The sequence below is a fragment of the Aspergillus fijiensis genome (assembly GCF_003184825.1).
Source record: "Aspergillus fijiensis CBS 313.89 unplaced genomic scaffold BO72scaffold_33, whole genome shotgun sequence".
NCBI classification, from domain to species: Eukaryota; Fungi; Ascomycota; class Eurotiomycetes; order Eurotiales; family Aspergillaceae; genus Aspergillus; species Aspergillus fijiensis.
This window is the reverse complement of record NW_024469009.1, coordinates 276,662-302,815: the sequence shown is the minus strand read 5'-3', so window position 1 is coordinate 302,815 and position 26,154 is coordinate 276,662. Positions and strand designations below refer to the sequence as shown.

The 26,154-nt window shown below is 56.2% G+C and overlaps 10 protein-coding genes across 10 annotated transcripts; 5 read left to right on the top strand and 5 right to left on the bottom strand.

Moving 5' to 3' along the window:
- Positions 1–412: 412 nt before the first annotated feature.
- On the top strand, positions 413–1,425 carry BO72DRAFT_478506 (RTA1 domain-containing protein; the record flags this gene model as incomplete). The annotated part of the gene is made up of 3 exons (XM_040947513.1): positions 413–581; positions 639–881; positions 944–1,425. The coding sequence occupies 3 exons, from the start codon at positions 413–415 to the stop codon at positions 1,423–1,425; spliced, it is 894 nt and encodes a 297-aa protein (XP_040799972.1).
- An 816-nt stretch (positions 1,426–2,241) lies between these two features.
- On the top strand, positions 2,242–4,175 carry BO72DRAFT_528986 (Zn(II)2Cys6 transcription factor). The gene is made up of 2 exons (XM_040950215.1): positions 2,242–2,756; positions 2,824–4,175. Exons 1-2 carry the CDS (start codon positions 2,670–2,672, stop codon positions 3,970–3,972), a joined length of 1,236 nt encoding a protein of 411 aa, XP_040799971.1. The 5' UTR covers positions 2,242–2,669; the 3' UTR covers positions 3,973–4,175.
- Positions 4,176–4,291: 116 nt separating this feature from the next.
- Positions 4,292–5,486, bottom strand: BO72DRAFT_497687 (uncharacterized protein; the record flags this gene model as incomplete). The annotated part of the gene is made up of 4 exons (XM_040948715.1): positions 4,292–4,667; positions 4,724–4,844; positions 4,929–5,116; positions 5,179–5,486. 4 exons carry the CDS (start codon positions 5,484–5,486, stop codon positions 4,292–4,294), a joined length of 993 nt encoding a protein of 330 aa, XP_040799970.1.
- Positions 5,487–8,755: 3,269 nt separating this feature from the next.
- BO72DRAFT_487185 (amidohydrolase) lies at positions 8,756–12,304 on the top strand (the record flags this gene model as incomplete). Its single annotated transcript, XM_040947969.1, has 7 exons — positions 8,756–10,191; positions 10,256–10,373; positions 10,429–10,466; positions 10,523–11,391; positions 11,463–11,599; positions 11,664–11,747; positions 11,840–12,304. Exons 1-7 carry the CDS (start codon positions 8,987–8,989, stop codon positions 12,302–12,304), a joined length of 2,916 nt encoding a protein of 971 aa, XP_040799969.1. The 5' UTR covers positions 8,756–8,986.
- Positions 12,305–12,352: 48 nt separating this feature from the next.
- On the bottom strand, positions 12,353–13,578 carry BO72DRAFT_528983 (Kelch repeat protein; the record flags this gene model as incomplete). The annotated part of the gene is made up of 2 exons (XM_040950214.1): positions 12,353–13,347; positions 13,413–13,578. 2 exons carry the CDS (start codon positions 13,576–13,578, stop codon positions 12,452–12,454), a joined length of 1,062 nt encoding a protein of 353 aa, XP_040799968.1. The 3' UTR covers positions 12,353–12,451.
- A 273-nt stretch (positions 13,579–13,851) lies between these two features.
- On the bottom strand, positions 13,852–15,763 carry BO72DRAFT_469729 (Zn(II)2Cys6 transcription factor domain-containing protein; the record flags this gene model as incomplete). Its single annotated transcript, XM_040946977.1, has 2 exons — positions 13,852–15,615; positions 15,668–15,763. The coding sequence occupies 2 exons, from the start codon at positions 15,761–15,763 to the stop codon at positions 13,852–13,854; spliced, it is 1,860 nt and encodes a 619-aa protein (XP_040799967.1).
- A 498-nt stretch (positions 15,764–16,261) lies between these two features.
- Positions 16,262–17,117, top strand: BO72DRAFT_432159 (uncharacterized protein). Its single transcript, XM_040943165.1, has 2 exons — positions 16,262–16,775; positions 16,842–17,117. Exons 1-2 carry the CDS (start codon positions 16,665–16,667, stop codon positions 16,989–16,991), a joined length of 261 nt encoding a protein of 86 aa, XP_040799966.1. The 5' UTR covers positions 16,262–16,664; the 3' UTR covers positions 16,992–17,117.
- Positions 17,118–17,213: 96 nt separating this feature from the next.
- On the bottom strand, positions 17,214–18,998 carry BO72DRAFT_487183 (uncharacterized protein; the record flags this gene model as incomplete). Its single annotated transcript, XM_040947968.1, has 5 exons — positions 17,214–17,387; positions 17,447–17,829; positions 17,890–18,028; positions 18,715–18,774; positions 18,962–18,998. 4 exons carry the CDS (start codon positions 18,996–18,998, stop codon positions 17,595–17,597), a joined length of 471 nt encoding a protein of 156 aa, XP_040799965.1. The 3' UTR covers positions 17,214–17,387; positions 17,447–17,594.
- Positions 18,999–19,127: 129 nt separating this feature from the next.
- BO72DRAFT_469727 (putative ABC multidrug transporter) lies at positions 19,128–24,307 on the top strand (the record flags this gene model as incomplete). The annotated part of the gene is made up of 14 exons (XM_040946976.1): positions 19,128–19,349; positions 19,403–19,940; positions 20,007–20,227; positions 20,307–20,586; positions 20,649–20,882; positions 20,957–21,672; positions 21,735–21,897; positions 21,962–22,324; positions 22,384–22,507; positions 22,558–22,680; positions 22,746–22,810; positions 22,879–23,500; positions 23,555–24,037; positions 24,079–24,307. 14 exons carry the CDS (start codon positions 19,128–19,130, stop codon positions 24,305–24,307), a joined length of 4,383 nt encoding a protein of 1,460 aa, XP_040799964.1.
- A 119-nt stretch (positions 24,308–24,426) lies between these two features.
- BO72DRAFT_381135 (uncharacterized protein) lies at positions 24,427–26,063 on the bottom strand (the record flags this gene model as incomplete). The annotated part of the gene is made up of 3 exons (XM_040941422.1): positions 24,427–24,829; positions 25,028–25,332; positions 25,467–26,063. The coding sequence occupies 3 exons, from the start codon at positions 26,061–26,063 to the stop codon at positions 24,427–24,429; spliced, it is 1,305 nt and encodes a 434-aa protein (XP_040799963.1).
- Positions 26,064–26,154: the final 91 nt, after the last annotated feature.

The following is a 26,154-nucleotide window of genomic DNA, read 5'->3' as shown; positions in this document are numbered from 1 at the left end:
GTTTGAACATGGCGATCAAGCGGGTCAAGACGTCCGCCATGCTCGGGTTCGTACTCGGGTTCGGATCTAAGCTTAGAACGGTTTTTGCGAAATGACCCACAGGCTCGGATCGTCCGCCAGGGACTATGAATCTGTGTACGTACGTGAAGAACTTGCATGTTGAATCTATACGAACCCGATGAGCGGAGGCAAAATGTGACTGCCTAGTTCCTGACTGAAGTCGAGATTCTATCCATGGAAAAAACAGCCAAACGCTCATCGGCGACATGCATTAAGCTATAAATATTTAACTGTACTTGGGACCTTATTGTAGGGACACAAAAGTGCATCGACTTCTGGATAACTAAAAACCATATTATACACCTCAATTCTTTGCATACAACGCCCAGACTTGGCTTGATACCGATTCACCATGTTAGCCGCAAGATCCGAATCCACATTCGTGCTCTACGAGTACGACCCCAGCCTGCCGGCCGCAGTCATCTTCGCTGTGCTGTTCTTCTTGACCACGGCAGTCCATCTCTTCCAGCGGGTGCAAACCCACGCGAAGTACTTCAACCCGTTCATTGTCGGAGGAATCTGTAAGTAGTTAGAACGATCTCTCAGGCAGATCATCAATCTTACTGAGCAATCTCCAGTCCAGATAATCGGCTATATCGCCCGCGCGGCAGCACACTTCCACCAGACATCGACCACACTCTACGCCATCCAGACCCTCCTGCTTCTCCTCGCACCAACTCTCTACGCCGCCTCGATCTACATGGTCCTGGCCCGGATCATCACCTTCGTCAACGCAGCCGACCTGAGCATCATCCCCGTAAAATGGCTGACCAAGGTCTTCGTGTCGGGGGATGTCCTATCCTTCCTTCTCCAAGCAGCAGGCACGTAGCCTCTCCCTCCCCTCTATCCTGTCCCCAGTATTCTAACACCGGAGACAAAACAGGCGGCGGAATCATGTCCGGCGGCTCCGCGAGCGGCATGAAGATCGGGCAATGGGTCATCGTCGGCGGTCTCTGCGTGCAGCTAATCTTCTTCGGCGCCTTCCTGCTCGCCTCCCTCACCTTCCACCGGCGCATCGCCAGCCACCCGACTGCGCAGTCGGACAAGGCCACGGATCGCGGGAGTGGCAGCTGCTGGCCGCGGGACTGGCGGGGTCTGCTGTTCGCGTGCTACCTCGTCAGCGGGCTCATCCTGGTACGGTCGGTGTACCGGCTGATCGAGTTTGCGCAGGGCAACAGCGGGTACGTCATCAGTCACGAGGCGTTCCTGTATGTGCTGGATGCGACGATGATGTTTCTGGTGATGGTGGTGATGAACCTGTTTCATCCGTCGGTGGTGCTGCAGAGCGAGGTGCGCCATCATCGGGTGGGGTCGGAGGAGGTCGGGCTGCAGCTTGAGCGGCGGGGGTCGCCTGCGTCGGTATAAATGTGGAGTCCTGGTCGGGGTTTCTCTGAGGTTTCCTTCTTACATGCATATTGCAACTTTTGTTTCGGTGATTTCTGTGTGGCTTTTCTGATTGATAGACTGTTTTGAATCCTGAATTGTGAATGCTGTTTATTTTACTCTGCCGAGTTATTGCTTGATCACTACCTAGAAAGCTTACTTCAATGGAGTTCTTCCAGAATTGTATCATACAAGTCTCTCTTATTGCCGAAAGGTGGTTGCCATTGTTTCTTGGATTGTATAGGGATAGTGAATGGGTATGCGGATTTCATGCCAAGCCTTGGAAACGTTGAATGTCCGTAGACACGCATTATTTAGATGCGTCTGTACTTCAGAAGACAAGATAAAATGATTAAGAGATCCCGCATCAGGCCACTCAGAGGCTCCTTTTTACTGAATTCACCCTAGTAATAGAGCCCTTCCAAGTCAACTATGCTAAGCAACAAGTTTAGCATTCAGATTGCAACCCAGTGAAATGATCCAAATCCTACCGGAACATTAGGAACTGTATAAGAGAAAAATCAGATCAAGAGTCTAAGATCTCGAAAGTCCAGTCAGGCTTAATTATCTTGATCATATAGTTGAGGCATGTCTTCCACATTTTGACTTCCTTCAATCACTAAAAGGTCTTGGCAAAGAAACGCTAGGTAGGGCGGAAGGATCTGTGGCCAATCAAACTTAAGGTTGAGTGGACCCGGCATTGCGTCTGCCGTGTTTGGCGTGTTTGCACCCGGCAGGACGAGATTAGCGTGCGCCAAGAATAGCTCAGCATCCAGGCTTCCACCATAACAACCTCATCTAAAGAGGCTTGTATTCACGCCAGAAGAATTTGGATGCCTGGGACATCTCTGGATCTACTGTAGTAGTAGCATACACAGTTCAAAAAGGTCTCCGAATAGGCAGCCATGGTAGTGAAACCGCGCAGCAGACGACTCGGACGAAAAGTCTGGGCAAAAGAAGAAAAGGGTCCACTTGACCCAGGGACAAGAAAACGAACTTTGATCCATCGCCTCAACGTTAAAACTTGCATGATCGGGCGAAACATCTGGGCTGCGATGACAACCAAGACATCTCGCCCTGTTACGTGATTTGGCTCCTCCAGAGTGCGGTGGTGCCCAGTAATCTCCAATTGAGAATTGTTCAACCCGGTGAAAACGGGTCTGGAGCAATCAAGGTTATCTTATCGCCGGCACTGATTTGCGCGGGGCTTCTCCAACAAACAGAAAATGTCGGCCAGCTCCACAGTCCGAGGACGCCGGACTCATCGCAAGTCACGTAACGGGTGCCAGCAATGTAAGCACCGGAAAGTCAAGGTGGGATGCTTCATACCTCTTCCTTCGCAACGGTATCACCGGAGCAGTATGCTGACACGAACGACAGTGTGGCGAGGAAAAGCCGACGTGCGACAACTGCATGCGCCATGGCGTACGGTGTTCCTTTGCGGTCTCGACGCGAATGGCCGAAACCGCTTCCTCATTGACCGAAGCCACCTCCGCATCGAGTCGCAACTCGACGCCCAACTCCAGCGGCAGACGGAGTCCACCCGTCGGATCCCCCGATGACACCGCAACCAGCAGCCTACCCCAGCCACCCTCCTCAACCGGTACCTCAGACCTCGCCATCGCCGACCTCGAGCTCCTCCACCACTACACCACCTCAACCGCGTACACCTTCTCCGCCAACCCGGCCCTGCAGACGCTGTGGCGCGTCGAAGTCCCCAAGGTCGGCTTCACCGCCCCGTACACCCTGCGGGCGATCCTCGCGCTCTCCGCGCTACACCTCGCGAGCCTCCGCCCGGGACACAAAGACCACTACCTCGGCCTGGCCAGCACGCACCACGACGCAGCCCTGCGCCTGGCCACCCCGGCCATCGCCCAGCTGACCCCGACCAACGCGACGCCGCTCTTTCTCTTCTCGGCGCTCTCCTCCTTCATCTGCTGCGCCAAGCCGCTCAAACTCGGCAACTTCCTGCTGTGGGAAGGCCACGAAATCGCCAACTGGCTCCTTCTCATCAAAGGGACGGGCACAATCGTCGCCGTCGCTGAGGACACCCTCAAGAACGGACCCCTCGGCCTGCTCTTCAGCGTGCACCGCCGACCGCGCGCCCACGATTTCGACGACGCGGCCGCCACGCAGCACGCCTTCCTCGAGGACCTGCGGCGGTTTATTCTCTCCGAGCCCCACGATGACCCCCACGCCAAGGCCATCTACTCCGAGGCCATCGACCACATGAGCCACTGCTTCACCCTGTGTCGCGAGAAGGGGTGGCGGCTGGAGACGGCCGACGTGTTCATGTGGCTGCTGCGCGTGCCGCATGATTTCCTGCTCGCGCTCAAGGAGTACCAGCCGCCGGCGATGGTGATCGTCGGGTACTTCTGTGTGCTCATGCACCAGCTCGAGTGGATCTGGTGCATGCGCGGCTGGGGCACGCACATCCTCTCCCAGATTTATGAGCAGGTGCCTGGTCCTGTGTACCGGGCGTGGTTGCAGTGGCCGATGGAGCAGATTGGGGTGTTGTCGGGGAGATGAGGGTGGTGTTCTGGTGGGTGGGGGTGGAACGTGATAGATAGGGCTGGTCCGGGCTCGTGACTTGACTTTGATGCCGACCGAGCAATTTATAAAGGTTCCCCGTGCCGGGGTGCATCACACATTGGCAGCGTTAAGGCATTTTCATCTTCTTCTCCTGAGCCTAGGCATCCTTCTGTAGATTGAAGATAAGACCTATTTCGGAGTGATGAATAATAATAATATTATACATGCATTATATAGAGGGACGCCTACCACCCTCTGAGTCTAGCCCTGGCCACTAAAGCAAATCATACCTCCATACAGAGGCCGGGACCAAGATCTATGTATACAACTCGCGTCGAACCAATGGCTCCGTGCTGGCCTGGCTCGACACGCGCGTCCGGCGCTCGGACTGGGTGTCCGTGTCCGTCTCGGTGGAGTCGGCCATGATCTGTGTATCGGTGAGGACGGGAGGCCGGGGACGGTGCCGAGACGGGTGCGGTGGCATCCTGCACTCGGGATCCGAGGGGGCTCGCGGCTTGCGTCGCCGCAGAGTGTACATGGTCGGGAGATTGGCGGCCAGCGCCGAGAGGAGCACCTCGAAGAGGGTAATGATGATGTTGATGCTGGGATTGGTGGTGGTGAAGAAGGCGCGCGAGAGACTCGCCGCGGCCACTAGAATGCCGATGGAGAAGAGTCCGATCAGAAGGAGGCGTCTGCGATCGGGGTCAGACTGAGGACTGAGAGTGGGATATGGAGATAATGAACGCACTGGCGCCAGGGTCGGTGGACCTGGACTACCCAGGGGATCGGGAGTATGATGAGGATCACGTCGCTGGAGGTGTTTTGCACAACATAGGAGTATAATGATCCTTTGGCGTTGAGGCAATGCACTGCGTTCGAATTCGTTGTTAGGATCTAGCCCTGTGGGGAAGAAGGGGAGGGTCGAAGGTAGGCAATCTATCTTCTACACTCACCCGGCGGGTGTCCCGTCAGGAGGATATTATGCACTGGCCCGACGCAGGACACGCTCCAGCCGACGACCGCAAAGGCAAAGGTCAGCGTGAGCCAGCCCCAGGCCACGAGAATCCAGATGCGAGGCCACGGAAGACCACCCCAGACACGTTGGATGAAGAGAAGCACGACTGCTTTCTGACCCCAGAAACTAAAGGCGGGCACACAGGTCAGAGAGGTATATCTAGAAGGTGCTTGTGGGGGAAGGCATACTAGATGAAATACCCGTATGTATACCCGACATACACATGCGTGATTCTTCTGGCGATGGCAAGGTCATGAGGGGTTGGCCCGCCCGGCTTCTTAAGTACCCCCGACACATTGAACTGTCCAACCACCGAGACCATGGTCGTAGTCACCAGTAGAGAGAACATGCACAGCATGGTCACGTAGTCACTAATGTCGAAGGGCTGACCTCGATGCTTGCGCAGCCACAGCCGAGTACCCATTACCGCTCCCGCCATCGCGGCGACGACGCACTGCAAAATGACGGAGAGGGGGGGACCAAGAGTGAAGACCATTGTTGTGTTGCCATTCAATTAAAAAGAGAGAGGCCACATGCTGCTGGAAGAGTGAGGTTACAAGTGAAGCTTTGAAGCAACATTAGGGAGTGTGCGATGGACAGGAATCCTATGAAAATATCATATATACTAGTCCCAGTGAATATGATCTGCGCAGTTTCGGTGGGAACTGTGCTCAACCCGATATTATGGCTACAGTAGTAAGGGCTGTACAGTACTTCAGGAGTTCGGTGCAAGCGGGTTTACCGAAGCTCTGACAACTTCGGTTCCAGGCCATAGCTCCTTCAGTGCCAAACAAAGAATTTGAGATCATGAGCTCGCGAGCTCGAGCTTTTCCCTCTTTCGGTCGCTCAGCTGCGGAGATGGACAGCCGCTCGAGACCCCCCTCGAACCACCCCCTAACCCGGGGAAGAACAGAAGACGAGTCCAAGCCATCCAAGCCACCACGCACAAGAATCTGATGTACATCAAATAACGAAAGCCAATTGCTCTAACCCACTGTCCTCTGACCTTTGTCTGACTCGGAGTTGTCTTTTTCCTACCAGCTCAACCTCGAAACCACGGCTCGGGGGGGCCATAGCGAAAGTTCAGCCGCCCTAACTTTGGCTCGGGCTTTCCCGATGTGGGCTACGCCAAGCGAGAGACAGACAAAGAACGCAGCCGCCACGAGCCGTGATTCGTGATTGTGGAGTGATAGCTATTGCTCGAGGGTTTGGGACCGAGCTAAACTTATGTCATGACTCCGACTCCTCCCCGCGGTTGCGGGTTTGCAGGTTCCAGGTCAAGCTCGACCCAAGTAGGCGGTACCCAAGCGGTGGGAGCACTCTGGCTCGCACCTGGAGGTTCATATATCCACACTATCATGCCATTTGACTGAGGTCACGAGCATTGCAGTCAGTCAAACCTATGCTAGAGGTGCGATGATCCATTGGAGAGAGGCGCTGAGTCGAATCATGGGTCTAGGTCGCCAATGCTGATCTACCGCGCCGAGGTTGACTGATCTCACTTTAGACCGAGAATCGTTCAGCCATTAATCTGCTGTGACTGGAGACTGCACAAGCAGAGTATACACATCAGAAAAGACTCTCCCTGTCCTGTTTCCAACTGTTTCCACCCGCGCTATACACCTTCCATTCGACAGATGTCAGCGACCCCAACTCAACAAGGTTCAGATGCACCCCAATAATCACGCAACTGCAACCGTTCCCACGGGCCAAGACATTCGGGAAAAGGGGCATGCTGCCTGCCCTGATGTGCGTGACCTCTTCGTTACCACCTTCCTGTCAGGTCCCGAGGAGATAACCAGCAATTTCCTGGCCATCGCGCACTTGGCGCGTCTATTGTGATCACGTCGAACATGAGTTTGAGATCTGCAGGCAGGTTCCAGCCTCGGTGTGTTCTGAACTCAAAACTCGTAGATATCTTGTTTTTGGCATGGGCCTCTCATCGGCGCAGTAAGAAGTGTGCGTCCGATCCCCCCCGAATCGGACTGGTGCAGTAACTCCTCCTTTGCGCAGAGAACCACTCGCTTGTTGACTGCCAGAGCATGGACGTCTGAACCGCGGAAGACACCCACTTTTCCCCGGGACTCGGACTGTCAACCTGAGAACTCACCGAGCGTCGTAGGAGGATCCGTATCAAATGTACCAATCAGCCCTAGGACGTGCACCAATTTCAGCCTTGATCATCGCAACTGAAGATTCCTGCAGACCCATGGGCCACCCACCACTTTTACACATTCATATAACTTCATACTACCCCCCCTCCAAAAGACAAAGGTCAACTCCTCTCTTTGCCTTTCCTACCTATTTCTGATGCCCCCCGTTTCAAGACTATACATTTATTTAATCTACGCACTCTCCCAACCCTTCAGAGCACCCACACGCAAAAGGTCACGCAGCGCCCTAGCTTCCTCAAACTGATGGTCCGTGATACCGCTCACGTTTCAACCTACACGCCAGATCACGGAAGGACCTTTCGGCCGGATAGTCCGGTATAATATAAAACCTGGAATGGTCGGCTTTGAGTAGAACCCAACCCACCCTCCATCAGACAAACCGATAACTACAGTAGATTCGTAGAGGGATCCCCCTTGCCCCATCCCCCCTCCCCTCCTCTCTCCCTCCGTAAAGTCTGATGGGACCCCGGATCGCGTCCGTGGCGGCGATCCTTCGCACCGAGCCTGCGTGAGCCAAGGATCCATATTGGTTTCGACCATCCGCACAGAATGGGTTCTCTGTGGGAAGGGGGGCTGGTTCATCGTAGAGGTACAGAAGTTGCAGGCTCATCTCAGTCACAATCCCAATCACTTAGTAGTATGCTATTAGTGATGAGATGTGATAGCAGAAGGTTGATTAAGAGCGAAGCTTGAGTGCTGGGAATACTGCCCTTTTCGTTGAGGAAAGACCTTTCTTGCTCCTTGGGATAGATCAAGTACCAGTTTCGTGATTTTGACCTCTTCTGTGCTATTCGGGTTCTCTTATGTTTCTTTGAAAGTACTCACACTTCTGTGCTTGGTGTTGATGCAGGACTGCAGTAGGATTGGAATAGGGAGACCGATGGCCTAACAACGGCCTGAGGTTTCGAAGGCCTCTGCGGGGAATGTGGTATGCCAAGTTCCCTCAGCCGAGCATGAGTAATCAGGGACTTTCACGAGAGAACAGCGGGTATAGACATGACGATGCGTATAGAGATGGTATATGAGAGTTGGATAGCGTTGCCACCTCAACGGCCTCCGATTGGTGAGAATTTACAGTCGAATCCAGACTCACAAGCTGGCGAATCGAGGCTAATATGGCTCTCAAACTCTACGGATCGGCCATGTCAATCGCCCGCGTCCTGGTCACGCTCTGCCATTCGTTAATCCGTGTCGATATCGCCCAGGGGAAACACAAGACCACAGTATACAAGAAGATGCAACCGTTCGGCAAAGTGCCTGTGCTGGAAGACGGGGAGTTCCAGATTTTCGAGAGTCGAGCAATTTGCAAGTATCTCGCCCGGAGAGTCGTTCTTCTTGCCTAATTATCGTGTATGTAGTCTGATTCTCATTTGTCGGGATAGACGATACACCTCTGGGGCGAGGTTGATTTCCCCCGAAGGGGACTCTGAAGCGTACGGGCGCTTCGAGCAGGCGTGCTCAATCGAGTCTTATCGGAGGGCTTATCGGCCACCGTCGGAGTTCCATTCACGTGACTGTCTGCATGTAAACAATGAGTCAGCCAGTCTGGTGATCGACTGGAAGTGACATGTAACACCTATCTTGAAAATCTTTTGTTTTTGCGTTCATCAAAGTAGACGAGGTAGAAGATAATGCTCACTACATACCTGCACTATTGCAAATAGAACATGTGCAGGAAGGGCTAAAGCCAGTTCACCGACTGATAACGCACTTTCGACCCACAGTCACGCCAGCAGTGCGGGCAGTCTTATAACCAGTCCCCGCCCTACACTCCCACCGCAATCAAGGGGGTCGAATTCTCCACCATCTGTGAAACCGCATCATGACATCCAAGGGCAGTCACCTGCGCTATCCCGGCCCAGGAATCCACGAGCCAGCTCGTGCACCACGTCGCCGATTTCTGAGACGCTGGCGGCGATCCATTGGAGGTGTTGCGTTGGTCGCAACTCTGCTGCTGGTCTCCGTCAGGTCCCCTGCAGATCTACTCACTCCGACCACCTCTGCAGCGACCAAACGAGAATTCTACGAAGGACTTCAGAAATGCCACGATGTGCATGATCGAGGCCTGCGAGAGCCTGTCGCATCAGCAAGCAGGGCCAATCCCCGCTGGAACCCCGTCGCAGGCCAGAAAGAAGCCATCGTCATCCAGAATGCGACGCTCTTCGACGGGGAATCCACCCTCGACGACCGGGTGGATATCATATTCGACGCCGGAGTGATCCGCTCGGTGCTCCCAACTTCGCAACACACCCCTTTGCCAGCCAACGCCCAGGTGATCGACGTGCACGGCTCATTCGTCACCCCGGGCCTGGTAGACATGCACTCGCATCACTTGCTGCTCTCCTTCCCGCAGCTCCCGGCCACCAAGGATGTCAACGAGAGCCCGCTCCTGGGCCCGCTGACCTCCTTCGTTCGTGCCGTGGATGGGTTCAACCCGGACGACCCAGCCATCAAGATCATCGCTTCGGGGGGCGTGACCTCGTCGCTGATCCCCCCGGGATCGGCAAATGTTATCGGCGGCGAAGCCTATCTGGTCAAGAATCTTCTCCGACCCGGCCCAGACGGCGAGCCGGTCATCGAAGAGTTGCTCCTCGACCATGGTATTCCCGAGGCGCAGCGCCAGCGGTATCTCAAGATGGCGTGCGGGGAGAACCCCCGACGGTTCTACGGACACACCCGCCTCGGTCTCGCCTGGTTGCTGCGCGAAGAACTCAACAAAGCACGAGAGCTGCACGACCGCCAGACCGAATGGTGCCAGGCGGCATTCCAGATCGAGGAGAGCAGAGTGGGGCAGAGTCAGCAGATCGCTAATTTTATCGACCGACAGGGCAAGCGACCGGAAGAATTCAAGCTCGAGACGCTGGTGGCGTTGCTGCGCGGAGAGCTCAATCTGTATGTGCACTGCTATACGCCCGACGATCTGGAGCGCATGCTTGCCGTGCTGCATGAGTTCGGAGTGCATCCTCGGGCGTTCCATCACGCGTTGTCGGCATGGCAGGTGCCGGAATTCCTCAAACATCTCGAAGAGTGCGTTGCATCACCTTTAATCTCTATGTCACAGATCGAAGGGCTAACTCAAGTGGGCTCGCAGAAACATCACTATTGCCACGTTCGCCGACAACGGCCTGTACAAGGCCGAGGCCTACGAGTCGAATCTGCGAGGGCCCAAGATTCTGGACGAGCACGGTCTCCGCGTGGCCCTGAAATCGGTGAGTCCTGGTGTCTATCTCTCAGTGGCCATGGCTCATTAATCTGGGTGTCTAGGATCACACAGGAGAAGGCAATTACGCGAAGTACCTCCTGTGAGTGGCGCACAGGCATTTGCCCCAACCCTAAGTTCTCGCTGACATCTGCATAGCGACCAGGCAGCAATCGCCCACTCGTTCGGCCTATCCGAGGAAAAGGCCCTGCAATCAGTGACCTCGATCCCGGCTCGCTCCATCCAGCAAGACCACCGCATCGGCTACGCTCGCCCTGGCTACGACGCCGATCTCGTGGTCTGGGATGACCATCCGCTGCAAGTGGGCGCCACTCCAGTCGAGGTGTTCATCGACGGTCGCGCCGTGCTCGAATCGCCCACCTTACTATCAATCCAAGACAACGAGGTCGCGGCACAAGCCGCACCAGCCGTGCGATCCTCCGTCGCCACAGCCGAGCGGGACCGCGTATGCGCACCCGTGCGCGATCAAGCGTCCCACGCGAACATCCTCTTCACCGGCATCCAGCACGTCCTCCTCAACTCGACCACAAATCCCCACACAGAAGCAGCGCACGACAGAGTCCTCCTGCTCACAAACGGCCAGATCACCTGCCTCGATACCAAGTCAACCTGTCTCGCGCAGACCACCAGTGAATCCCTCACGCAGATCGATCTCCGGAACGGATACATCACGCCCGGCCTCGTCGCCTTCGGCAACAAGTTGGGCATCGAGGACATTGCCTCCGAGCCCTCCACCGGCGCCGGCAAGGACGTCAAGGGCGCGGCCGACCCGCTGAACGAGCAGAAGAGCGTGCATTTCGCCAAGTACGGCGTGCATCTGGGCGGGCGCGCCTTCGGCCGGGCGCAGATCGGCGGCGTGACCAAGGCCGTGACCCCGCCGCTGAGCGCGGGCATCATACAAGGGGTAAGTGTGGGGCTCCGGACCCACGAGCAGGCGACAATCCTGGACGGGGGGATCTGGAAGGACGACGTGGCGCTGCACTTCACGGTGGGCCAGTCGGCGAGAAGTGAGTTGCTACCTCCAACATTGTCCATCTTGTCAAAAACGATAGATAGCTTACCGCGTGCATCCTGGTAGACGACAACACCCCCACCGTTCTGTCGGGGATCGAACGGCTGCGGCAGGTGTTGGAGCAGGGAGGCAGCGACAGCTCGGGGATATTCGCGCGAGCGGCGAACGGGTCTCTTCCGGTGGTTGTGCATGCTTTCCACCAGGTATGTTGCTCCCAGATATCCCCCCCCCAAAATGAGTGACGAGGGTGCAGCTAACCCGGACAAGGACGACATCGCGCAGCTCGTGCGCATCAAGACAGACTTCCCCCGCGTCAATCTGGTTCTCTACGGCGGCCACGGTGCCCCTCTGGTAAGACCCTCTCCCTCCCTTCCTCCCTCCATCCTTCCACGCAATTTCAACGCTCCCCACATAAACGACCCCACGACCTGACAACACCACAGGTCGCCCACCACCTCGCCGAAGCAGCCATTCCCGTCATCCTCACGGGCAACCGCGGCGCCCCGGACCGCTGGGAGAAGAAGGACATCCCCGTGGGGCCCCCACTGACCGAAAGTGCCGCGAAGACGCTCCTCGACGCCGGCGTGCAGCTCGGGCTGGCCCTCGTGGGCGACTCGGGGGTCCATGCGCTGGCCCAGCATGCCCGGGTGGCCGGGAAGCAGGCGGGGTTGACGGATGGGGAGGCGATCGCGCTAGTGTCGACGAATCTGGAGGAGATTCTGGGGCTTCACCCGACGCGAATTGCGAGGGGGGAGGAAGAGGGGGAGGAGGAGGGAAAGGCGTATGTGGGGGACTTTGTGGTTTGGGAGGGAAATCCGTTGCGCGGGGAAGGGTCGGTGGTTGTTTCGGTGCTGGAGGGCGGGGAAGTCGCGGATTGTTGGCCGGATAGGGTTGGGGCTGTTTTGTAGGGTTGGTCTGGTTGAGAGGTTGAATATGGGGCTTGGGGTTGACTTAATGCACGGTCATACGTTGTCAGGCTACACTATCTCAATCTATGTCCACATAGTTTCTCATATCACCGCCTGTTTATAACGACGTAAGCTCCAATACACCACTCAAGCCAACCCCTCAAAGTCCAAGTCCAAGTCCAACCGCCACACATCGCCCAACCGCTCATTCGACTCAGCCAACCCCCCATGAACAACCACACTTACACCTGACCCACCCCCCTCAAGCACATCCGCAGCAAACCACCCCCTCGCCACCGGCCTGTCTCCGTCCCCCTCCCCCTCCCCCTGAACAAGCACCCACTTCCCCTCTTCCAGATCAAAAACCCAAACATCCCCCAACATCATCCCAGCTCCCTGATGGCCCAGAGAACTGGGATCACACTCCCCGAACATGGTCACCAGAACCCACCGCCCCAGCCCCGTCCTAGCAGCAAGCAAGCACCCCACACTCCTGGCCCCGGGCCCGACCACCCCATCCGCCACAAACCCAACCGTGCTCCACACATCCGCGACGGGATCATAGACATCCACCGCCCCGCCTTGCTCGCGCGTCCCATCGAACCCATTCATCCGGTACACCTTCCCGTCCGCGAAGGCGAGCGAGGCGCCCCCGCGCGCCGGGCCGGGGGCCGGGGCGCACTCGCGCCAGCGGCGGGTGGTCAGGTCGAAGGCCCAGAGGTCGCGGAGGCGGCCGGCGGCCGGACAGCCGGCGTGCAGGTAGATGGTGTCTGTGCCGTTGGTGGTTAGGGCGTGGTAGCTTCGGCCGACGGGGAAGGGGGCGGCCGGGTCGGAGGGGGTCAGCTGCGTCCAGACGCTGTCGGTGGAGTCGAAGACCCAGAGGGCGCCGCGCTCTTCGAGCGGGGCCATGGCGGCGCCGCCGCGGCCCGAGAAGATGTAGAGTTTGTTGGCGAGGGCGGTTGAGGCGGTGCCCACTCGGGGTTGTGGTTGTGGGTGCGCGGTGGAGGTTGGGGTTGGGGTTGGGGTTGGAATTGTTGGGGGTGCTGGTTGGGGTTAGTTCGGGTACTGTATAGCTTGCTGAGTTGATATATGAGTGGGAGCGGCCTACTGGGGCTCACAGCGAGACGGTATACGGTTGAGTCGACGGGTTCGCGGGGCCGCAGCTCGCCGCCGTAGATGTAGGCGTGGTCGCCTAGGATGGTGAGGGTCTGCGATGACCTCTGGATTGAGGTAGAGGTATCGGACAGAAGCTGGGTCCAGGTAGCGCGCATCATGGTGGCTGGATTGAATGTCAGGGGTTATGAAATGATGAGAAAAAGTGTGCCTTGACTCCTGGATGGTGGCCGTGAAGTCGGTTATATAGACGGTGATAAGTTACTTCCTGGGCCGGCTTGTATGCTTGCTCGCTGGATGTGGGTCTGACTGGTGTGTATCGCCGTAATGGTGATACGGGCGTAAAGTATGCCCCGATTGGGTTTAGAGCAGTGGTCTTGGCATTGATCAGTTTCATCGACCATCGTTTTTGATGCACCCTCGATTCTCTTAGTTCATGGAAGCGGGGTTTTCTCCATCCATGTCGTGCCATCCGCGTCGTGTCCGCATACCACGAGATCAATCGGCTGGTTGATGTCCAGCAGCTTCGATTTTGGAATGTCTTCCGGCACGGCCGGCAAAACTAACGTTACCGCCCGTGCTTGGGACCAGTATCGCGAGATATGCGAGATGATGCGCTTGGCGAGATGGGTGGGATAGTGCGAGTGCTCGAAGCCTCGTGTCTTTCGTTCAAGTTCCGGCCATGCAATGCCGAGGATGTAGTCGAACAGCGTATCGGATCGCCATAGGAAGACCAGTTGGAGAAGGCACTCTGCCAGACTGAATGTGTAGACATCCGCCGTGCTTGATGCCCCAAGGTCCAGCCTGCCAATGACCTTGCATGCACTGTACGCCAAATCACCAAGCTTGTTGGAGGTAGCTGAGTTCAGGTCGATGGGCGGGTTATCAGACATGCACGCCCCGTGGGCTTCCTCGAACATCATCTCGCAAAGAATGCAGTATACGGCATTCATCGCATCACGATGGCTAGGATATACCGGTTCATAGGAAGTCAAGGGACACTCCGATAGTTCTTCCGTAGCTGTATCGACAGCTGCAGTGCAGCGTGGTCGCCTGTCATTCACCCGCGACCTCCACACCTCTAGCCGTTCCTTCTGAACCATCAACAAGCCCCGCAAGTGGGAGCCTCGCACAAAACCCTCCTGTGCTTCAACATACTCGTCCGGCGGCGAGCATCTCCCTAGCATCGTGTTCAGCACTCTATGCGCGACACGGCCGATGTCTCTCGACGACTCCTGGATTCGGTGCGTGCCGGCTACCGAGCGAAACACAACCAGCCGCGAGCGTATCTCCATAGACTTGATCAAGATATCATAAATAAGGTCATCTGGACTCATCCCCAATACACAGCTGAGATACAGATGATCGGTGGGGTCTGGAAAGCAGTTCGGGCCGAACGAGCTGATCCCCTCGCCCTCGAGGAGCAGCGAGGGTGGCTTCGACAGTCGATGGGAGACACAGAGCCGATGCCACATCTGCAGGGCCCCGATCCCATCCGGGGAGCGCATGATCTGTTCCCGGCATTGTGCGACAAATCGCAGGGTGTCCCAGACTGCTAGCCGGAAACTGAGATGATTCGTCGAGGCGTGGTGGTAGTAAGCGAGGAGAACGAGGGCCCGCAGAATCGAGGCTGCATTGCGTGCCACTTCGCCTGCAGTCGCGGTGCGGCAGAGTTGAAGTGCGCGGTCATGGTGATTGCGTGCTTGGCGGTGATGGCGGGAATTGACCAGGGGGCTAAACACAGGGATTTGATGATCATCCACGAGGTGACGACTCTGGACCGGTGCGTTGAGCATGGATAGGCTGGAGGCTGAGATGCAGAGAGCGGCAGCACGCAGGTAGGGGGCGTCGAAGATATCCCCCACAGACGTCATTGACAATGCCGGTAGCAGATGGCATACATGATCCTGGAAGTGGCTCAGGTATCGGACCTCAAGGCCGTCCCCAAGATCTAGCGAAGGGGAGAGTCCAGCTGCGGTGAGGTCACTCGAGAGAAGGGGTTTAACCGACGGATCGTATTCACTATGAGCCTTTCTCGACGCAGCGGCGGAATCTGCCGCCGCAGATGACGCGACAATCGCCTGCGTATGTCGCTGGAAGGTTGCTTGATCGGTGTGTCGGAAAGTCAAATTCACCCCGTAACTGCACTCCAGCGATAACCGAACACAGGCGCGGCAGTGAGGTTTGGTTTCATCGCACTGACGCTACATCAGACCGACGGCTCATGGGGCACAATTACAATAGACGAACCTTTTTGCCTCTTCTTCGGCATGACTTGCACCCTGAGTGCTTCCGAGTGATCTTGCTGGAACTTGTCCTAGTCGTCGTCATACCATTGGGGGACATGTTAGGTCCGGAGTTGGCAGCAAAGCTCTGTTTCTATGGCATCTTGCAACCTGGCAGTGGCGTGTGGGGGTGGTAAGATTCGGAGCCAGGAACTTGGGACGTTGCCCTGACCCTCGATTACAGTACTAGGTTACAGTACCAGTACCGCAAGTGCCCCGCCACTTACCCATTTGTGGTGATAAATTACGCATACTGGCCGGCCCCCTTACAATACAACAATACGCGCCTGTGGATACCCATTCCAGTCTGCACCTTGGGATCATATCATCATTCAATCTTGTAAACCGGGGAGGAACATGCCTCGGAAGAATGTTTCTACGACTAGGTGAATCATGCATGAATCACAATTCCTGATCGGGCTGCCGATCGATACGATCTACCAATGCAGTGTCTAGACCATCGGCGGACGTCGCGGGAAGGCGGAGATAATCGGGGCTAAGTGTAGCTAAGCCCCCTTGATCTCAGAGATACGTACTTGAGGATCTGTGCCACACAATCCAAGGGCTGGGTCACTGCCACGTCTCGCCATGACGAGCGTGGTGGACATGCATCATCGAGACAATGGTGAACTCAAATAAGGTCTTTCTTGAGACGAAGCCTGGTTCACTTGCCATTCATCCTCTCAGCATCTTGCGATCAGCCAATGATCGGCCACGAACCTTGACTGCTCTCTTACTCATCGTAGTTACAGCATGGTGAAGCCATGATGACGCCCCAGCCAGCAACAACAGCCACAACACATCTATAAAGTCCGTCAAGTCGGGCTTTCTTCAGTTTCATCATTAACAATCAATTGAACAATCCAAACCTTGTTTGACCAAGCCTATCTTCAACAACAGTTCGACCAATTCCTGCACATATATTTCCCAGTGAACCAGCACATACCACATATCCTTCCATCATGCAGAACGAGTACGGACAGGGCATCTCCCACGCCACCGGTGGCTCCAGAGTCCCCGAGAAAGTCCAGCAGAAAGCTCCCCAAGGACTAGAAGAGTCCTTGCCCAACAAGGTATGGCCGCTATCTCTCCATACGTCTTTCCCCCCTCTAGACTAATGACTGAGATGTTGACTCCAGCTCCATGACACCGGCTCCGGAACTGGTCGCCAGACTCACGCCCTCAACGACGGTGAAGACTCCATTGTCCCCAAGAGCATCCAGAAGGCCGTCCCCGAGAAGCTCGAGCGCGCACTGCCCAACAAGATCCACAACACCGGTGATGAATAGATGATTTTGCATAGCGGAACGTCTTATGACACTGATCTGTGACGATACAGAAGTATTTTTTTGATGGAGAAATGATTTATGTCATGTTGTATTCAATGTTATGAAATATGAAATAATGGAATTCTGATTTGGTTATCCATCGTCTGAATTCATTCTGTGTAAAGAAATGGTTAAGATCTTCGATTTGTATGAAGATCACTTCGATCTTGAAGTATACAGACCCTTTTCGGAAGGTTGACATAGAAGCACCATCGCCATAAACGGGGTGGAATTGCAGCTCAGTCATAGTCTTTGACTAGAGTTGAAAGAGAGCTCACATACCAGTTTGTCGGGGAACACTCCACCCAGTGGGTCCGGCAAATACGGCCACACCATACGTGCCCCCGCCTCCCCCCCCTTGTGGCCATATCACAGGTCAGTAAATGATATGTTCGAACCTTGAAGGGTTTACTCACGTAAACAACGGACATCGTTCGAGTAGTACACTATGACCCAAAATGAGCAGTGCACCGGACAGAGGCCCAGCATTCCCACAGCCAGCAATGGCGCGTCCCATAATAAGAACGACGGAGCTCGGCGCTACGCCAGATGACACTTCCCAGCTCAAAGGTCAACAGCCATGTCAGGAAGACCCATTTGATACTGGATATTGTGTAGGGACTTCCCACGAGGAGTTGCGCGGACGCGGTAGTCAGAAGGTAGGCTGAGATTGGTGTCGGTTTTTCGGCATGAGTATGAAGCAGCTGGGACAAACGTACCACTGCCATACCAGCCTACATCCTCCACCGTGTGGAACTCAGAAGTGACTGCAGGAACCGCTGTGGCCATAATGGAGAAGCTATTAGGGTATATTGTTAGCTCAATCCTTGCAGGAGCGGCGAACTAGAAGTGTACCTACTCGAGGGATACGAGGAAGATTGTCAGACAGATGCCGATGGTGGGTAGCAATAGCTTCCATCCATCTGGGTACTCCTTTTCCTCGACCCGGGGGGGGCTAGCTGCATCGATAGTCGAGGATATTGTGGGCGGACTGCGAGCTGCAAGTGAATGTTGAGTGCAGTTTTAAGAGGGTTGAATAGGCAGTAAGACTACAAAAGCTGGAGAAATAGGTTCACCTTTGTTTTGTTTATGTTCCCATCCCTTCGGGCGACGCGTAACTTAGCTGAACAGCCCTAGAGCCATTCAAGCAACAAAGACAATGTGACACAAGGCTGGCCGATCTTAGGGCAAGGTTACAAACATCAGCGAGGGGGTTGACTTCAAAACCGGTCAGCGACTCACTGTCGTTCACTTTTCCTAACAGCACTCGACGGAACTCGCGTATTTCAATGGAGTGATGATTGGATATGAATCACCCTGTTCCGCCTCGCTTGCGTTCAGGGAGGAGCATCACTAGCAAACACGGCTGTCTGGCTTCAATAGTGACCCAAAGACAAGATCCCGGTAAGGTCTTCACAGTGCACCGAAAATGTAATTGCTTTGAAGCAGCCCTGAAGTTAGTTTAGCTAGTAAGTTTTTCTGGTGTCGTTGGCAGATCTCAAGGAAAGTTGCCTAGGATCCGTGGTTTTGTGGACACACTCTACATTCTCTTCTGATTTTACTCGAGCGCCGGAGATGTATCACCCTCGGCTCCCTCTGGTCGGATGAATAGGCCACTAAGCCAACACCATGTCAGAATTGAGCATAGTTCGAGTCTATATAGACGGGCAGATTTATCACTTACCTCTCCGTCCAAAGTAGTGTACGAGGTTCGTGGAGGCTGTGACGCCCAGATGAGATGATGCTGTCAAGCATTACAAGCATCAGCCACAGCATTGTGGCTCAAAGCCTTATCAGTTCAGATAATGGTTGCCTATCTTGGGACGGAGTAAAATCAGCGAATAAGCAAAGCATCCTCAAGCCACTCGGAGTAGATTGATCTTCGACGCTGCTTTCACTGGCCACGGGCGCCATCGGAGTCCGATGCTTACCCTTCCATCCTGCGCCCAAGCACAAATCCTTCGCCATGATGCGGGATGTGATGACAGGTGAGTCAAGTATATAAGTATTGCTGGCTTCTGCCATGAAAGCCTAACGGCTCTGGTCAGGCCTGGCCACTGTCAGCAAGCACTGCTGCTCGACAACTAGCGATACGATATGGCGTCGTTGTCGACACAATGCACGAGTGCCAGCGATGCTGTGTTTGGCCCTCGGGTCAGCGTCGCTTGTCGCTCGTTTGACTTCACGCTTTATTTTGAAGATGTGATGTTCGCGTGCCTGCCCGCGGCTCTTTGCCTGTTGCTTCTTCCGATCTCGGTCTGGCAGCTTTGGCACGAGCCTCGTCGCATCAAGAGGTCTGTCCTGTTGGCTTCCAAGCTAGTATGTTGATTAGCACTATTCCCACGATGCAAAGTAGATACTAACATGCTCAGTTAACACTTGGGGCACTATTTGCTGTCCAAATTGCGTTCTTAGCTCTCCGTCAGTCGCAACCTCTAACCCCTGCGGACGGTGCCTCGCTCGCCGCGGATGTGTTGGAAGTGGTGGCCATCGCCAGTGCGATGTGGATGTCCTACTTGAGCCACTGTCGCTCTATTCAGCCCTCTACGCTGCTGATTGTCTATTTCTCTACTCGTACCCTGTTGGGAATCGCCCGGGTGCGGACGCTGTGGCTCATGCGCGCCGCCACGGCAGACGCCGCCATCTTCACCATGGAGATCAGCCTAACTTTTCTATCGTTGATCCTGGAGTCAATCGAGAAAGCATCAATTCTTGCCGAGAAAGCCGCGAGGCCCGCCACGCCGGAGCCGTTCAGTGGGTTCTGGAAGCTTGCGAGCTTCGCCTGGCTGGCAGGAACCTTCCGCCAGGGCTACTCCAAGGTCCTTTCAGTCCACGACCTGCCTGATCTCGACCCTCAGCTGAGGAGTGAGGTCGTGGGTAAACAGCTTCAGGATGCCTGGTCGCAAACTGGTAATGTTGCGTTGTTTCTCGGGACTTCGTGTCTGTTCTAACAAGACTATGCTCTCGGGCTGATAGAAAACAAAACCGCAAAGTATGCCTTGCTCCGCACCTCGACGCGAGCCTACCTAAGCGCACTGCTCGCAGCGGTCATTCCTCGCCTGCTGCTGACGGGCTTCACCTTCTGCCAGCCCTTTCTGGTGGATGCGACCGTGACATGGGTCGGGAACCGGGACGCGGCCCTGGACTCGGGCAAAGGGCTGATCGCAGCGTTTGCGATCGTGTACACCGGCATGGCGGTAAGTTGCGTACCGGCATGGGTTGAAAGGACATGTGTACATACCTGCACAATGCTGGTGCTGATATTGTTGGATGAAGGTATTCACAGCACTGTCCGGCTACCACACCTTCCGCTTCACCGTCCGTCTCCGCGCCGGACTGATCTCCCTCGTCCACCACCAAACCGTGCGAACCAGGGCGGTCGACCTTGGGGAGATTACCGGAGTGACACTGATGGGGACCGATGTCGAGCGCATCACGTCGGGCTTCTTCTCCATCCACGATCTGTGGGCCTGCTTGATCGACATCGCGGTCGCCATTTTCTTACTCGCCAGGCAACTGGGAGTTGCGAGTGTTGTTCCGGTGGTGATGGTCGTGGGTAAGTAGATCCCCAGTACCCTGTTCAAAAGACATTCAGGCATCGATAGTAACAAAATCCAGTCTTCTTTGGCTGCACGTTCAAGCTCTCAGCGTCCAGCAACACCGCTCAACGCGTCTGGATCGAAAAAGTGGAAGACCGGATCCGATTCACTTCGTATGCGCTGGAGAACATCAAGTCGGTCAAGATGCTCGGCCTCTCACCGAGGATGTCTGCAATGATTGGCGGATTGCGGTATGCCGAAGTGGCTGCTTCGACGGTGTTTCGGAAGCTGGTGATCGGGAGTGTGGTACTGTGTATGTCGCCGAATCGAATCTCAATGTTGGAAACCCCGCAGGAAAATGCTGACAAGACCCCCTTGTCTGAACAGCGAATTCACCTGCCAATCTGGCGCCGATGGCGACATTCACGCTCTATGTGATCATCGCTCTCGTCAAACATAACAACTCCATCCTCGCTGCCAAAGCCTTTACCTCTCTGTCATTGATCTCGCTGCTGACGACCCCGGTCTTGACCTTCATCCAGTCGGTCCCATCTGTGGTGGAATGCCTGGGTTGTTTTGATCGGATCCAGGAGTATTGCAGCAAGTCGCCGGGGCCGGATGAGTCTGAGGCACAGCACGAACACGACGGTATCCCCCTAAGCTCACTGAAAACGCAAGCATCAGAGCAGAACGGGAGCGCAGTCGAGTTCACCGGGCAAAGCTTCGCCTGGGGCCAAACAACTGCCCCCGTGCTACAGGACATCCACCTGAAGATCCCACGTGGCGCCATAACCATGGTAGTCGGGCCGATCGGTAGCGGAAAGACGACGTTAATCGAGAGTATACTGTGCGAGACAGTCCTCGCAGGCGAGAAAGTAACCAGAAGCCATGGTTCCATCGCCTACTGCGCCCAGACTCCATGGCTGCAAAGCCAGACCATCCGTGAAAACATCCTTGGGTCGAGTCTGATGGACTCGGCCTGGTACGAGACGGTGATTAGGGCTTGCGGGCTCGAGAAAGACATGGCGCGTCTGCCACGCCGGGATCAGACGCCAGTTGTCAGCAATGGACTGACCCTGAGTGGGGGACAGAAACAACGCATTGTGGGTGGCTTCCAGCCATTGTTTGCTGATAGCTAGCATCGTCACTGATATTGTTTCGATAGGCGTTGGCGCGAGCACTGTACGCCCGACCTCGAGTTGTTCTGCTGGATGACATCTTCAGCGGTATCGACGCTACAGCAACGGACAACATTGCGCGCAGCTTGTTCGGCGACAGTGGCCTGTTCCGGGCATTCGAGACGACGGTCGTGCTTGCGACGCATTCGGGTACAGTACCTGGACTTCTGACAACGGGCGCACATGTACCTGGACTGACCAATTACTGGGACAGGTTTCCTTCTTCAATTTGCAGACACAGTTGTCGTGCTGCGTGAAGGCCGGGTTGTTGAAGCTGGTGCACTCGACGCTCTGAAGCAAAGTAGCGACTTTGTGCGCAACCTCAAGGTAACAGTATCGGAAGTTTCTGGTAGCGAGAGTGAGTCGAGCAGCGACTCTGAGCAGCTTGAACATGTAGACAAGCACAGCAGCAACTCAGAAGCTGTCGAGTCGGCCGATGAAGACGCCACAGACGATCAGAGCCGCCAGACTGGAGACTTTGCGGTCTACGCTTACTACGCCCGTGCGGCCGGGCGCCTGAATATCGTTCTGTCACTGGTGTTCGCTTTCATGTGGGCCTTCTGCAATGAGTTTTCCAGTACGTTGAAGGATGGGTTCTGCATTGTCCGAGGAGGTTTCGCTGACATGGGTCCATAGCTGTCTGGGTGAACTGGTGGACAGCGGCAAACGAGAAGAGTCCCAACTCGAAAGTGGGCATGTATCTGGGAGTTTACATCTTTTTTGGACTATCAGGAGCTATCTTGCTGGTTGCCACTTGCTGGTATGCAGCATCCCACATCGACTACAACCGACTGTCTAACATGCGAACAGGATCACCATCGTGACCATAATCTCCCGCTCAGCAATCAAGCTGCATGACAATGTGTTAACCAGCACGTTCCGTGCCTCCTTCCAGTTCTTCCACAATGCAGACATCGGCAGCATCACCAACAGGTCAGAACCAGCATCAGCACCAGCATACCTTTCCCTCCGGAGCTAACCACCCTCGCACATCACAGATTCAGCCAAGACATGGACCTGATCGACATGCGCCTGCCCGTCGAAGCACTCAACGTAATCGCAAGTAAGCCATGCACCCTTCCAGCCCTACATTGCCTCCCTCCCTCCCCGCAGTCTAACCCCACGAAACAGTGCTATCCACCTGCCTGGTCAAACTGGTCATTCTAGCCATCTTCGCCAAATACCTCGCCGCTGCGATCCCCTTCGCGGCCGCAATCGTCTACATGACCCAGAAGTTCTACCTGCGGACCTCGCGCCAGCTGCGGTTCCTTGACATCGAGGCCAAGGCGCCGCTGTACACGCACTTCCTGGAGCTGGTCAGCGGGGCGGCGACGGTGCGCGCGTTCGCGTGGCAGTCGCGGTTCGACGCGGCGTGCACGGCGCTGCTGAACACCTCGCAGCGGCCCGTCTACCTGCTGTACTGCGTGCAGCAGTGCTTGGGCTTCGTGCTGGACATCCTGGTGACGATCCTCGCCGTCATCCTCGTCGCGACCGTGGTCTTCCTGCGGGAGCGGTTCGATCCCGGCGAGGTCGGCGTCGCGCTGGTCATCGTCATGACCTTCAACCAGACGCTGATGCTGCTGGTCAAATACTGGACGCAGATGGAGACCTCGATCGGGGCGGTGTCGCGCGTCAAGGCCTACGCCGCCACCACCGAGCCCGAGGAGCGGCACCCGGAGCTCCTGCCCGCGCTGCCGGCGCTGTGGCCGCATGCCGGGGCGATCCAGCTGCGCGATGTGGTGGCTAGCCACTCGTGCGTCACCCACTTTCTCTGTCTGTGACATATAACAGCTAACACAGTGTACAGACAGAACGCCACCCCCGTGCTCAGGGGCATCAGCATGTCCGTGCGCGCCGGCGAGAAGGTAGCCATCTGCGGGCCCTCGGGCAGCGGCAAGACGAGCCTCATCCTGGCCCTGCTGCGCATGGTCGAGATCCAGGCGGGCTCCGTGCGGATCGACGGCCACGACCTGGTCGCCTACCCGCGGGAGGAGATCCGCGCGAATCTGACCGTGATCACGCAGGAGCCGTTCCTGATGACGGGCACCGTGCGGTTCAACATCGACCCGGTCGGCGGCGCGGCGGACGAGGCGATCATCGCCGCCCTGCAGCGGCTGCGGCTGTGGGAGCGCATCGAGCGCGAGGGAGGGCTGGAGATGGCGATGAAGCCGACCTCGTGGTCGTTGGGCCAGCGGCAGCTGCTGTGTCTGGCGCGGGCGATGGTGCGCAAGAGTCGTGTGTTGATTCTCGACGAGGCGACCAGCAGGTATGTATTCTTTTGTCCCTTGAGGTCTTTTTATGGGTGCTGGGGCTGGGCTGAACAATGTGTAGTGTGGATCACGAGACGGAGGATATCATGCAGGAGGTCATTGAGACGGAGTTCGCGTCTCACACCGTGCTGGCGGTGATGCATCGCCTGCGGTTGATTCATCGGTATGATCGGGTTGCGGTCTTGAATGCGGGTGGGTTGGTGGAGCTGGATAGTCCTGCTGCTCTGTTGGGTCGTGATTCTTTGTTTCGACAGCTTTACCAGTCTGGACATGGTGGTGCGAGTAGATGATGTTGGTGATGATGATGAGTGGTGACGATTGTTCACTAGAGCTGAGAGATGATGATATACACGAAGCCACGACACTATACACAGAAGAATAATACTATACACAAGCGAGCCAGACAACCTCACCACTCGCGCCGAACACGGATCGTGTAAGAAGGCTCCTCACTCCCTCCCTGCAGGGTATACACATCCAACCTCTCCGGACCGTATCGATGGTTGTAAAGCTTCATCCCCGGCGGACACGAGACCAGCTTCTCCAGGGCCCTTACCACCTCCCACGCCCAATCGATCTCCGCGCCCAACTCCCTCGCCAGCATATTACAGCGCACCATAATCTGCCAGCAGCGGTGCAGATACCGCCGCAGCTGTCGGCGGTTCCGCTCATGGAGCGGATCATGCGGCACGCATAGCCGCGATCGGGGCTCCTTTTCGCCCTCGTCGCTCAAGCTCGTCACCTCCGCCGCCCAGTCGTCGGGCACGCCTCGCTCGCGGAGATAGGCCTCGACGCGCGCTGTGTCCTGTTGACTCGGACGGAAGCCCGGTTTGTCAGACGCGAGGAGCAACTGGAAGGGCAGCTCGCCGTACGTGAAGCAATCCTTCTCCTCGGCCTCGGCGAGAATGGCCAGTAACGCGTCCACGGAGACGTCCTCGTGCTGCTGCCACAACCGCTTGAGGCGGTCGCGCCGTCCCTCCTCGTCTCGTGCGCAGGACTTCTCGTACCACCGATGTCCCTGGTCCCGGATCAGCACCTGGCTCGCGAAGCCGAACTGCGGCTCCAGGCCCAGAAACTGGCGGTGCGGGTACCGCGACATCTCCGTCGCTTGCCAGAGGCGCGTCCACTCGTCAACCGGGCGCTGGTACATTTTTGTGGTGCGGTAGTCGTGCGCATAGGCCCTGGTCCCGGCTGCATGTTTCGCGGCCGAAGAAGAAGAAGAAGAAGAGTGTAACTCCGGGAAGCAGTAGAGAGTATTCAACGTCAGGTACATCTCCAGCGCGGCGTCGAAGACCGGGCCCCACCCGTGGTCCATCTCACACTGCCTCAGTTAGTCATGATGAATGATGATAATCAACTCGAGTTGTACAACACACGAGTCATATTGGAAACCACCAGTGCCATTCACACGAAGGGAAGTGAAAATGGGAGGGAAGCGGAGGTACTCACTAGTTCCATACAGGAACAATCCTGCACGCGCATCCACTCCTTCAGCCCAATTTCGGGATGCGCGCACAGCCGGAAAACGATCTCCATCTCCCCGAGCACGAGCAGGGTGCTGACGACCTGCAGATTGAAGAACCCGTCGCCGTTGACCTCTTCGAACCGGAAACAGTCGTTCCATTGGTAGGGCCGGAGGAAGGCAGCGGCCCGGCGTTCGGTGTAGGGGAGCGGACAGCCGCAGGCAAAGTCGGCGGTGCTGTCGATGTGCTGGCATAGCTGCTGCGTCTTCTGAATGTTTCTCTTGGGGTGGTGCCAGCGAAAGGTGAGGGGGTGGATGCGCGCGGCTAGGCGGTCGTCTAGGAGGAGTTCGTCGCGCGCCGGGGGGAGGTATTTCGGGGCGTACTGTTGCCGCGCAGCGGTCGTGTCCTCGTTGAAGGCGCGAGCGAAGGAGGTGGCGAAATGGCCTAGATCCTTGGCTTGGGTGGGGAGGAAGCGGAAGTAGAGGTTGGCGATGGTGGTGTCCGGGCTGGTGTGGGTTGGGGCACGGTGGATGAGGTGCGAGGTTAGGCTGCGCCAGGGGATACGGTGGGCGCGTTGGGCCATTGGGGATGAGAGGATTGAAGATTGGGAAGACTTGATCGATAAAGCTAGCTGTGTGAGCTTACCTTATAGTTCAAGGGGAGGACCCTGATCA

What these genes read in the sequence shown, in the direction of transcription:
- BO72DRAFT_528986 (XM_040950215.1), top strand. Translation starts at nt 2,670, where the DNA reads ATGTCGGCCAGCTCCACAGTCCGAGGACGCCGGACTCATCGCAAGTCA. An exon ending in GTAAGCACCGGAAAGTCAAG is followed by an intron (nt 2,757 to 2,823) that starts GTGGGATGCTTC and finishes CACGAACGACAG; the next exon opens with TGTGGCGAGGAAAAGCCGAC.
- BO72DRAFT_432159 (XM_040943165.1), top strand. Translation starts at nt 16,665, where the DNA reads ATGCAGAACGAGTACGGACAGGGCATCTCCCACGCCACCGGTGGCTCC. An exon ending in AAGAGTCCTTGCCCAACAAG is followed by an intron (nt 16,776 to 16,841) that starts GTATGGCCGCTA and finishes TGTTGACTCCAG; the next exon opens with CTCCATGACACCGGCTCCGG.